At 46.6% G+C, this 12,625-nt stretch overlaps 1 protein-coding gene across 1 annotated transcript; it reads right to left on the bottom strand.

Moving 5' to 3' along the window:
- Nucleotides 1-11: 11 nt before the first annotated feature.
- Nucleotides 12-8,886, bottom strand: RPE65 (retinoid isomerohydrolase RPE65). Its single transcript, XM_076339960.1, has 14 exons — nt 8,872-8,886; nt 8,050-8,132; nt 7,517-7,667; nt 6,811-6,918; nt 6,579-6,720; nt 5,752-5,899; nt 5,382-5,463; nt 4,847-4,979; nt 4,586-4,722; nt 3,771-3,900; nt 2,812-2,926; nt 2,620-2,714; nt 2,397-2,508; nt 12-942 (listed from the first exon to the last, which is right to left on the bottom strand). The coding sequence occupies exons 1-14, from the start codon at nt 8,880-8,882 to the stop codon at nt 791-793; spliced, it is 1,599 nt and encodes a 532-aa protein (XP_076196075.1). The 5' UTR covers nt 8,883-8,886; the 3' UTR covers nt 12-790.
- Nucleotides 8,887-12,625: the final 3,739 nt, after the last annotated feature.

Below are 12,625 nucleotides of genomic sequence, written 5' to 3'. Positions count from 1 at the left end.
ATTAAGCTGAGAGTCTAGAGCACACTAAGGAAGCAAATTAATCCCAAGCCGTAACAATTGCTTGATTTTTTTCATATTCACGTCTTAGTATGAAATCCAGAACTCAAGAAACTGCACTTTGACAAAAGAAATGGGAAAGAGAAAACACATAAGCTAGCATGTGCAATTTTCAGCCGCAGTAAAGGACGAAATGCTGCCTGCCACACAGTCTTGGGCCTGCCAGTTCAGATTTCCAAAGCAGCTATGGAAAGGCTCCACTCGGATTGCTCTGAGGATACTAAAGGAGTGACCAGGAAGTGATTTAAATCTGTAACACTTCAGTATAGGCTAAAAATTACCTCTTCTCAAGGCATGTAACAGAGCACAGAGACTGGTCTACATGTTTCCATGTGTACAGGTATTGCGTTTACACTGTGCTGTTTCATGCATCTTTAACTCTGCCACAGCTGCAAAGTTTAGTTTTGTAAAACCAAAAAACTCCCCACCATCCCAAACTTGTGTTGTTTTAACTGTATAGTTCTTACACCCTTTGGCATAATTTCAAGATGTACAGTGCTATTTGAAAAATACCTGGTGAAGTATTTTGAAGAATCATCAACAAAACTGAAATGCTCAATCTTAATTAAGTAGCCATACAAAGAAAAAGGCTACTAGGAAGAAAATTAACTCTATCCCAGCTGAAACCAGGACAGTGATGTTGAAGGAGTTTAGGTCATCTGAGTGCTTGTAAAAGGAGACTGCACCTTTTCAGAGATGGAAGAAACCTAATGCGACGTGTTGCAGGCAGTGGTCATGCTCTTTTGAAGAGTCCGTGGAACGTCACGGGAATGTTCACCTCCACTTCAGCCCTGGCAACCTCGCTCATGTCTTTGGCATTCAGGATCAGGAGGTAGGCGGGCTTCAGCCCTGTGCCTGGGCTGATCACGATGCTCAGCACAACCCCTAGTAGGCAAGGAAAACAAGAAGCCTGTCCCAGGTGTGCACTTGCCGTACCCTTCCCTTGGGCTGGTCGAGGTAAGAGTAGCCACTCGCACACAGGACACCAGTAAATCCTGTTATTATCGCATGATCGTCAGTTCTGAAGTAGACAGATTATTTCTCACACCATTTTGGGTTCTTGCCGTTGTCAGCTTGCCAGCGGGGGGTGCTGTGGCACAGTAGCTCCTATAGAGTTTCTTTTTAAAACTGAAAAGTGTTTTTATGCTGAAAAGGAACTATGAAAAGCTATTGCAGGGGCTGACGACAAATGTCACTTACTGGAATATATATCAAATTTGTCCATTAATTTTTTCAACATTATGAATTACTTTATAAACTTTTAAATTACTTTACAATTCTGCTTCTGAGGTTTAATGCGATGAGATACCCATTTCTGGATCCTGGCATCCCTGTGTGGAATGGATGGGACGTCCTAGCTCTTAGGTTGTTTGTTCATTTGTGTACTCTGTGGGTCAGTCATTGCAGGAGAACGTGGGAACAACCATACACCATAGTCCGTGACAGCATCAAACACAGCCTTGGGGAAGATGACAGAAACGTGAGCATGGAGCCCGGTGTTAACTCAGCTTTCGGTGAGTGCTTCTGCAGGGGCTTAAGTCCCAGGAAGTGAGAGAGACTTAAACATATCCCTAAAATGCATGTTGTCTACTTCAGTTAAAGAAAGCTTCTAAGAACAAGCTTCAAACCTTTTCATTTCAGTGGGACTTAAGCCCCTGCATAAGCACTTTCCTGAACTGGGAACAGATAATAAGAAATTTCACTCTGAAATATGAAATATTTGGCTATGACATACAAAACTCTCACTATAAACCAGTGAGACTTGGCTCTTAAATTCAGCAGAGCCAAGACTTCTCCTAGCTTCACGTAATCCTTTTTGGAGATGAGGAATTCAGGGAATAAGTGGACACCCTCTCAGGCTGAGTGCTGCCACTCACCTTCAAAAGTAGGTTCAGGGCTGGGGATGTGCGAAGAAACGCGTACAGTGCTTAGCATGAATACAACTATGTGTTCTTGAATGACAAAGCCTGTATTCACTACACTCCTGCACGAGGAGGATGGGTTAGGAGTAGAAAACACGCTTGGTTTAGGAGAGGTTTAAATTTTACAAAGTTCTGCCACCTGGAATTTCCTGATGGAAAAAGGCTAGGAAATGAGGACAACAGATCATCTAAACCTAGAGGTCTTTCTCCTCCTTTGTTTTCATTCAGTCTCAATTTTCCCACATTCTTCTCAGAAACTTCCCACCAGCGTTAGAACAAGGTACATCATGTCCGGGAGCTGCCTGTGGGCTCTGCTTGTGCCCGCCTCTGGCACAGCCTTGCAGGCAGCCCCCGCGGCCAGCAGACACAAGCTTTTCAAATCATGATGCCATTGACCAAAATAAAAATCACTGTTACCGTCATCTTCCTCTAGGGCATCCGGATTGGAAACAAAGATCGGCTCTGATGGGTACGCGTCTGGCTCCTGCCACACCCATGTCTCCTTTGTTTTAACATTCAGCTTGCAAAGCTAAAGGTGGGAAAAAACCCGAAAAAACCACATCTCAGAAATACTCTTTTTTTTGTCCTTAAACTGAAAGCTCATGCAAAAGATGTGCCTCACCCGTTCATTGATAGTTACCCTGTCTGGGACAAAGTGATTCAGCCCCAGCCCATACGCATACGTGTAAGGTTTCCCACCATATTTCTTGTAATTGATCTGTGGAAATTCAAAGGCTACAATAAAAAAAAATTATGCATGAGGATTAGTAGGTTGCAGAGTGCAGGGGGTACTTGTGTTGCCACTGGCTGTGCTTCAGGGTCATCATCTTACCGTGGCGTGGCCCTGAGAAAATAACTTCTGGCTCCAGCCATATGGTCTCATCGCTGCGCAGGGTCGCCGTAGCTGTCGTGTAGGGCAGGGTGACCAAGTTCTTGCCCGTGTCAGCCTGGGACAAAGAAAAATACACAACAGAAATGCAGAAACAGATTTCTTAGTCTGTTTGCACAGATCCGTTGCAAACTGCATTGAACAGCGAAGGCAGCGATGTGCAGCAGAGCCTCATCAAGCTGCAGAATGGCAGTATGCTTCTTCCATTTTCTTAGCAATAGTGCAGTGAGAGTGCCTATTGCTAAAACCAGACCGTATGTCAGCCTTCACTGTGCTCATAAACACATGCATAACTTTTTTCCCCTCCTTAAGACATTCAGAGGTTTTAATTAAGCACTGCCACATGGGTTGCACTTTTTGCTTGATCAGCAACACAAGCAGGGGTGCCTGTGAGCTTTGCAGCTCTGCAAGCAGCTCGGCTGACCTGCATCCCCCCGGCAGCCCTTGGCCCACCTGCTGATGACCACAAGCGGGATCGCTGGGAAAAAACCCCAGCAATTGCAAGCCAGAGCGCTTTGCACCAGGCTGGCCACTTAATGGACCTCACACTGTGAGTTGGGGCTGGAGGATTTAACCACACGTGCTCAGGCTTGCAGCCGCTCCCTTCTCCGCTCCTGGCAGTGGCACCCTCCAGGATTAACTGCTGCCCCACAGTCTCTGCTCTGAACAGTAACGTATGAGAAATAAAACTGAGTAACATTGATCAGCTAAAGAAAATAAAAAGTTTCTCTAAAGACCCATACTTTAAGTCCTGCACCCCCATGAAAATGCTTAATTTGAATTAAATGGGGTCAGGCAGACCACTAATGATGCTCGGCCATAAGCCCTGCAGGGGAGTGGTGCAGATGCTGGCGCCTCCGAGCCCCGCTGGCAGCTGCAGTGGCACGGAGTCACGCTGGTACCTTGTCGATGTTCAGGGGCAGCACGTATCTGCGGGCTTCAGGCTGCGGGGCTTTCTCTGCCTGTTGCTTCACTTCATCCCAGTTTGCTCGTAAGTTGGCTAAGTAGAGGTAATTGTAAACAAACTCGAACCTGCACAAAAACAGGATCACAGACAGAAACAAAGATGTCATTTGCAAGTGAGGGGATTCAAATGCAGCTGTTTTTTTCTAAAATTCAATGAAGTGAGACGAGTCCCGGCCCAGCTCCTTGGCAGAAGCAAGCTGTGCGTGCGCATCGCTTCCCCTGTGAGGAAAACCCGGCAGCTGCTGGTTTTCGCCCTGAGTGCCCTGCAGCAGCGGCCAGAACCACCTCAGCTCAGGGCGCCCCGGCTATGCAGCCAACACGGGGTTGGGCAACACCATTTCGATGCCACATTTCTCTGTGTTAACACAAAAAGCAGCATTCGAACCTCAAGCAGATCCTGCTCATTGCAGCCCCAGGAACTGAAATATCATCAGCCCTTGGGTAGTCAATAATATTTATTAAAGATAAAGGGAAACGAGGTCTCAGAAAATGAGTTTCAAACAGGCTCTCTGCACCTCTGGGTAACTTCCACACTGTCTAGTCTGTGTGTCACCACATGTGAATATTTAGATGGGTTGGGGAGAGTCAGTGCAAGTGCCGCAGGCGATTCCAGTGGGGAAGGGATGTGCCAGCGCAGGGACCGGCATGTCTGGTGCTGGGGCTCTGCTGGCCCCCACCAGCTTGTGCAGGGGGAGGCACAATGCCACAGGGACCCTCGGCCACCTCCAGGCTCGGCACCGCCAAGACTCACCCCTTCCAGGTGCAGAGGTCAACAATCAGAAATCCATTATCTTCGTAGGTGTTAATGTGATGGAAAAGGTTGAAGGCCGAGGTGCGGTATTTGATGTTCAGGAGCCTGCCTTTCTTCTCTGCCACATGAAGCCAGACCTGAAAAGCAAGCAGCTGCTTGGTGTAGGCTCAGAGAAATGAAAGTGAAACCGATACATGATGGGCCTCCCAGTCCAGGGCTGGCTGCCCAGTACAGCCCAGTTTGGTACGACCCACCGCTTACCCCCATGGTTTCGTTGGACTCGAAGCAGTCCATGTAGTTGGCTCCCCAAAGGCTCCAGGAGGAGAGGAACTTGAGGAGGTTGATTTTCACCGGTGTTTCAACAAACACTATGTAGTTTGAGGTCAGCCCAAAGCTATTTGGAAATGTACGGGGAGCACATCAAGCTCACTGTAGTTAGTTTGGACAAAAACCACGTAGTAGTTTGACTTAAGCGCTGAATATAGCACAAAGATCATCACTTAAAATAACAGGAATATAAACATCCTGATTTTGGTAAATCTCCTAATTTTAGTTGCTGATTACATGCAAGAACAAGCCCTGCGTGTCACTTCTGTAGAGCATGCAATGCCAGCGATGCTGTACACACATACCCCACCTTTGTGTGCTTGCAGAAATAAAAGGGGACTCTGTTAGCCTGCGCTCACTGCTCAGAGCAGCTGCTTTGCCGTGAGAACACGCTGCGTGGCACACGTGAGCAGCATCCCTCTTTTCAGCTGACCTGCATTGTCAGTCTACTGACCCCACGAAACGTTACCTGTGAACGTAAGAGGGCTTAAACCTGTCGCTGCAAGGGAACTGCACCACCACCTCTGACTTGTTCATCGGATCTTCCTTGTCTGGAAGAGGACAGTTGAAGGGTTATGGGGGGTTTCACCCATACTTACTTAGTCTGTATTTGTAGTGTTTACCCAACAAGTTTCTGCCTTTAACACAAAGGGAGTTCATGATTTAGAAACCATGTAAATAATTGTTTTAAAGATAACATTTCCGTTAATTAAAAAAGCAAATACAATCTAAAGATCAAAAAAAAGCAACTTGATGATGAAACTCATTTGAAGGATAAAAAAAAAAATTATTTATGGGACAAGATTTTCTCAGTTCGCTCAGAGGTGGGATTAACTGACCTGCCTGAAGCGGAGGAATCCGTATGATGTTATACGCGAGCGCAAAGTTTTTTCCAAAGCAATTGCCGATGTTGTAAACCGTCCCGTCGTTTTCAATGTGGGGATGAGCCGTTGCCCCATTGACGGACACATATTTACAGAGATCCACCTGGAGAAGAAGATGCAGAAAGTCAGGAGCTTTCTTGGCAGGAGATGAGAAGCTACCAGCTCTGCAAGGTGTTGCAGGTCAATACGTCCTCGCTTCAGATGTGGAAAGTTCTTCTCTAAGCCCAAATCACTGTCTGTTTTGTGACAAGAACAGCAAAGCCAAACAATTTGAGACGGTCAGGTGAGCTGACATAGTTACAGGGAGAGGTTCGGGATCCTGGGGTGCAAAAGGAAAGGCTCCACAGGCTGGACATTGGTAACACAGCAAAGAAAAACATCAACACACGCATTCTATGTTACATATTGTTCTACAGGCTGAATGTTGCTCAGCTCCAATGTAAATAAAGGGAGCAGTAAAGCTCTGGTGAGAAGCCCTCCGGTTACGGTCCCCTTTGGCCAGGCTGCAGTGTAGCTCCAGTTTGCAAACCCCAACCCAAGCACGAGGATACAGACCATGGACCCCCATCGCCTCCTAATTAAATATTACTCAGAGCAGCAGCAGTGGGTTCATTTACAAGCTTGTTCTGACTCTGCTCTCACTAACCCTCACAGCTGGCTTCGTTTCTGGATCATCTTCCTGACAAACCCCAACTCTTGCCTTGTTGTAAGAGGCTGTTATTAAACATTTTCATTTTAGTTTTACTCCTCCACATATTTAGAAGCTCAGTATAAAGACCCACCTGCTTAATTGTCTCTAATGTATCTGGGTTAATTTTGGTTATAAAGTTGGTCTCAGTACACGCATAGTAATCTTCGCCGACGGGGTAGATGTTAACAAGGGCATTATCAGTGACCTCCACACCTTTGAAGTATGAAAAAAACCTGAGCAGAGAAAATGGACAGGCAGTCAGGGGCTTCTTGGAAGCGGAAGCACTGTAGGACATCGCTGCAATGTCTACAACCTCGAGGTACCTGGAAAAGATGTTCTTGCATGGGTCTGGGTACGCATAGGTGCCAAATTCTGTTATCACGATCCTTTTCTCAGTCATTGCTCTTACATAAGCATCAGTTCTGATAAACCTGGGTAGGGCGAGAAGGCACATTACAGGTATAGCTGTAAAACCGCAATGGGCTATGCAGTTAAAATACCAATATTCTTGTGATGAGCCTTGTGAGACCTCTGAAAGCTTGCAGGTCCCCGCAGCCTCACGTTGCATCTGGAGCACGTGAGGTCCAGCAACTGCCCCCCCCCCCCCCCCCCCCTGTGGCACTGGGAAGGGATGGCTGGCAAAAAGCTGAAGCTGATGGGAAATACAGCGCTTTGTCTAAATGTTCAAACACCTGAAAGCTGATAGCTCGGCAGCTTCTAACTGAAAACACATTTCAGTTTTCAGACAACGTTGTAATTCTGTCACTGCCTGCAGCTACATCCAGCCCTCCCTCCCCTCCCAGATGTTTTGTAATCTGTACAAAAAGTTGCATTTCTGCTAACTACGAGTAAGTTTCAGTTATTTTCAGCTGGTTTTAGCGATGTCACTGTTAGAGCTCTTCCAATAACCGCATGGACTTGAAATAACCGGCACCTCCCACGTGCTGGGCAGCAGAGCACATCCTCAGTGCTTGCAGTTGAGCAAGTGCTTCATTATTTATGTTTTTTGTTTGAAAAATTGCCACATACCTTCGGTGATAGGTAACATGCCCCTCCTTGAAGTCGAACTTGTGGAGGAGCGCCTGACCATCAAAGAGGTGATAGAAGGGCTCTGCGCCCACCTCGAACAAGCCAGGACCACATCTCAGAAGGCTTCCTCGCAGCCAGGTGGGAATCCTGCCTGCGGAAGATGCAACATTGGTATGTGCACAGCCCATGGCAAATCAGACCAAATAATTTTTATTGTGTCAACAAAAAGAACAAAAAGCTGCAAGCTATTTTTTTAACGTTTATTAAACTTGGTTTTTAAACATGCATGAGCTCTTTAAACTATGCTGTTTTCTTCACCTACACACCTACCGTAGACCAAGGTATTCAGTATTGAAAAGTCTAAAGATCCCCCATCCAATCTGTCCTTCCTCTACCCCAAAATACACCAGCCCTGTTAAGTCCTTTACCTCCGACCCTGTGCTCCAACCCTTGTAAAGCCTCCGAGCTCTGGTGGCCTGTGAGCTCCCGAGAGCAAAAGCTGGGCAGGAGGAGATCAGGGAGCCCACACCAACCTGTGACGTGGGCGGTCACCGGAGAGGACAGTTCCTCCACAGTCTCAAAGAGCTTCTTGTAGCCTCCAGCGGGATGCTCGACTCTGAAAGGGCCAGCAGACCTGGGGTTACCCCAGTTTTGGGATAGCTTTGGAACCCGCCCCCTCAAGAGAGGGGGTTTTGTTTCTGGATGGACTGATCTGCAACTTGCAAATAACTTGAAAGATCAGGAGAGAGAAGCACCAGCCTTTGTGGGGGAAAAGGCTCTGGGGGCTCTGACCAGCTACTGCAGCCACTAGCAAACCGCCCAGACCCCGAGCCTGAGCGCGTGATGGAGGAATAGGGAATACCGATGGGACAGCCTGTGCCGCAGCACTGCAGGCACTCTCACCCAATGGACAAATTCAGGATATCCTGAATCATCAGGAAGCAAAATCCAACTTGTACCTCCCAGGTCTTGGATAAGCATTTTTTTTCCTTTTTTCTTTGAGTAAAGTGTACTTGAGTGTGTAGCTGAGAATTATTTGCTAGGTTCCAATTTTGACCTACTGCAGAGCCCATGAAGACATGCCAGACAGGCTGTGCAGGGTACTGTCCTTCCCCTCCAAAGTACAGACCATCCTCTGGTACCTGGAGGTGATCCTGTCCCCCCAGACCAGAATCACGCCGCTGCATGGGATGTACCAGCACAGACACCCACACACACAGATTCCCCCCCCCCTTCCTCCTCCCCTCCAGACTGCGCTGACCCCCAGCCTCACAGCAACCCCCCCCAGCCAACGCTACACCGCGATGGCAATCGGTGACTTGCTCCTACAGAGGAGCGCCCGCAGGAATACTCACTGGCTGTACATTCTCTCCCCGACAAAGGACCTGAGCCTCCGGCAGCCAAGTGCGCAGCGAGTGCTGTGTGCTGGGTATTTATGGGGTGCTGAGCCCTGCCAAGGGGAGCCCTGCTCCCAAAACCACCCCTGCCAATGAGTGCACCCTGGGAACAGAGCAGGCTTTCACAACTGAAATCCTCCCCGGGCTTTGAGAGGTTTTATCTTGCCGTTCGCACAAAAAAGGGCTTTGAATTTTTTTCCAAGACCTAAATTCTTCCCAAGCAGAAGTGATTACAAAGGGGGGGAAAAAAAAAAAACCAAACTGAGGGGGAAAAAAAACCCCAAACCAGAAAGGAGTTGCACCGGGTGACATGCCGGGCGCTTGGCACAGCCACTCTGCTCTTCACCGATGGGCCCTGTGCCACAGGGAGACCTTCCCAGCTCCACCACAGACCGAGGGCAGCAAGAAACTGCTCCTTCCTGCAAAACCATTTTGATCCCGTGTAACAGAGCACTCCTCTGCACCCACCCACCTGCAAAACAAGGATCAGTCCTTCACCTAGAAACGACATGACATTAGAGATACTAAAAAATAAGATGGCAGTGTCAAATATTATCATTCCTACCTCCCGTACACATCAGCCACCAGCTTTCTCCTCCATCCTGAGCTTCTGTGCAAGACAGGATGCTTTGCAAGCTTCAACACGTTGGTACAAGTACAGCAAGACTAAACCACTACCCACCAGCCAGGAGGGCATCAGGGAGCATCATCATCTGTGATGGCTGCTCTTACTGTCGCCGTACATTGCCATCTGCTTATGGCCATTGTTTCCCCTCTCGTCCTCCTTGCTTTACTTCAGTGTGTTTCAGTACGGTGGCACATGCCAGCAGCTCTAACTGCTGCATAAGGCAGATTTCTTAAGTCTAATGCACATAAAGTAGTTTTTTTTGGTGGATATTTTTTTTTTTTTTACATGGGGTGTTAACAGCCCTACACACTTAGAAAGATGTCAAACTTGATCATTGTTTGTTTTATAGGCAGCACAGCAGTCGCTATCAGAGACTACCCAAAGATAGCTTTAAAAAAACCTGCCTCTGGTAAGAGTAGATGTTTATGAAAACAATGGTGCTGTAAGGAGTCATTTCAAAGATTAACGAGATTAGAAAGATTACTGCTCTCCCCCTCACAGGTAGCCCATAGTACAGGATGAAGACATTTTATAATACCACGTACCTTCAGGCACTCCTCCCATACAAACAGAAGTGATCAAAACAGTGGTGAAAGGAGAAAATTAGACATTAACTAGCCGCCGTGTTAGATCTGCTACTACAACCATTAAGTGAAAGGTTGGCTTCCTTCTCTTGCATGTTTTCTCTCTTTCTTTCTTCTCTTTACAAGATAGAGTATTTCCTTTTGGACTGAGGGGTCATCTAAGGCTTCTAACCAAAAAAAAGATACTGAGTTGAGCCTTCATGAGCTCTTTCTCACCAAGGCCTCCCATTAACCCTTCACATTAAACAGCCTTAATTATATGGTAATTTGTCTGCGGAAGCATCCTAGCAACAAATATATTCAATATAAACTTCAGTGCAAACTCAAGGCTTCTTAGCAGTGCAACTAATATGGAGATTTTTAATTAACCCCAGGATAAGGACTCAAAACAGCGTCCTAATCTTTGATGCCATGAAAATTCATTGTTTCCATAGTGACAGCGTCTTCCCAGGCCCCATCCTCCTACAGTGGCTCAGAGGGCAGAGATCCAAAAACATCCCTGGCCCCACACACCAGCAGCCAAGTTTTCCTCTTTCTGCATCTTACCAGCACTGAGCATGATCCAGCCCTGTGGACTTGGTGGCAACAGTTAGAAGAAGGATGGGCCACCACAGGCAGCCTCCATCCAGCCCCTGCGGCTCTCCCCCCTTTTCACTCACCATTGCCCGGATGGCGTCTGCCTGCCAGGACTCCCTCCCCAGGAGTCAGGGCCAGGAGTGATGAGCCAGATGAGCTGCTCACAGATAGCTCTGGTTTTAATGCTTTAGACTGGGAGGGGAAGATAAAATTCAAAGAGCATTCTGCTATTACACTTGTGCTGCAGAGCTTGGAGGTGTTCAAGACTCAACACTGCCCCAGGTAACCTGATTTAATTAGATCCATTTTAAACAGGGTTTGGACTAAATGACTTCCGAAGGTCCCTTCCCACCAAAATTATGATCCTATGATTTTCAGTCTTTCCCCCCCTCCCCTTAAAGTATTAATTTTGCCACTTCTATCTGTCTGCTGCCCACATGCAGTTAAATTTGGAGTACACAGTTGCATCATGACTCAATGCTGAGATTAGCCATTAACATTTTGTCCACGTAACTTCCTGTTTTCTACCAGTTGCTTTCTTGGAATCACCAGGTGCCACTGCACACCAGCCAGCGTTAGACCAGACAACTTCTGGTTTGACACCAACACCAAGAACAGCGTAAGACAGCATATAACCTACCAACGCATTATAAAACTGTTCTTCCTTGCAACTAATACAACTAAAAAGGAGTTATTGGCAGTAATTAGCAGAAAAGGTGCCGCTAAGTACAAGCAGCAGCATCTCATCCCGCCTTTCTGTGCAGGAAAGGGAGGCAACAAGTTTATTTACCTCCGACTGCCAGCAGACCAGGTGGTATTGCAGATGGCAATCACAAATAGCAGCTCTAGAACACTTAAGCAAGAGAGAAGAGAGTTTTGGATTTGTGTATGCAAAACAGTAAGTACATATTCAAAACCCAAATAGCCAACCATGCCAGTGCATCTGAATCGGCCACACGCTGAGTGAACAGCTTCTCATTTGCCCAAGACAGTATTCACGAGAGCTAGAGTTGGAAATTACATCTCTGCTGAACATGTTTTTAAATAAACGTAGTCCATTTTAAGTGGGTTTAAAAAAAAAGTCTAAACAGTTTGAGCTTGATTTTTGCATAATAAAAGTTAAACAGCCACAGTGTGTGCGTACGCGCACACAGTCTTTTATAAGTAAGAGACGGAAAATTGAGAACCAGCCCCTAAGCCCCTCGCCCACCCCAGCCCACTGCCTCAGAGCAGAGAAAGGGAGCAAGGCCCAGCAAAACCGTTGGCTAAGCCCCCAGCACGGAATCCTCACTAGCAGCACATATGGTTCAGTGCTGGACCGTGACAGCATTTTCTCCTCTCGAGTCAGTGTGAGACAACCATGAATCCTTCTTGCAGCACCAGTTTTCAGAACAAAACTATACTTCAGGGAACAGGCAGCTCTGCTACACCACATTGTACACAACTGATGGATTACCGGCAACTGCGAATTCACTTCGGATGAACTGCTCCCCATACAGAATTGTAGTTTTTGCAATATGAAAAAATCATAAAAAACTTCCAGTAAAAAAATTCACTCAAGAGAAAACAATAGCTCAAAGCAAGGTTTAGATTAAAATTAAGTTTATATCTGTCATTCATTTGGAATGTTTTAATTGTCCCGTAGCTAGTCAATTTGTCTATTTACTCACATTTTTGTTGAGTTCTATCAAAACTTTAGAAGGGAACATTAAATAACACAGATCAAGAACTCTGAATAACAAGGCCAGTCCTTTGAAAGCTAAATCCTAAGAAATGTGAGCTTCTCACCCAATAAGTTCCTTAACTGGAACACATAAATAAATAAAAGCATTTATGCGACACTTAACAGGTTGAGAAAAATTAGAAGCAAGTTTAAGGCAGGTACTGGATTTTTCAAAGTAGTTGACTACAGGCATTGCAAAGG

The sequence above is a fragment of the Aptenodytes patagonicus genome, chromosome 5 (genome assembly GCF_965638725.1).
Source record: "Aptenodytes patagonicus chromosome 5, bAptPat1.pri.cur, whole genome shotgun sequence".
Taxonomy (NCBI): Eukaryota; Metazoa; Chordata; class Aves; order Sphenisciformes; family Spheniscidae; genus Aptenodytes; species Aptenodytes patagonicus.
This window is presented reverse-complemented; position numbering and strand designations above follow the sequence as displayed.

What these genes read in the sequence shown, in the direction of transcription:
- RPE65 (XM_076339960.1), bottom strand. An exon ending in TTTCTCAGGGCCACGCCACG is followed by an intron (nt 2,715 to 2,811) that starts GTAAGATGATGA and finishes TTTTTATTGTAG; the next exon opens with CCTTTGAATTTCCACAGATC. An exon ending in TGCCCTAGAGGAAGATGACG is followed by an intron (nt 943 to 2,396) that starts GTAACAGTGATT and finishes CTTGCCTACTAG; the next exon opens with GGGTTGTGCTGAGCATCGTG.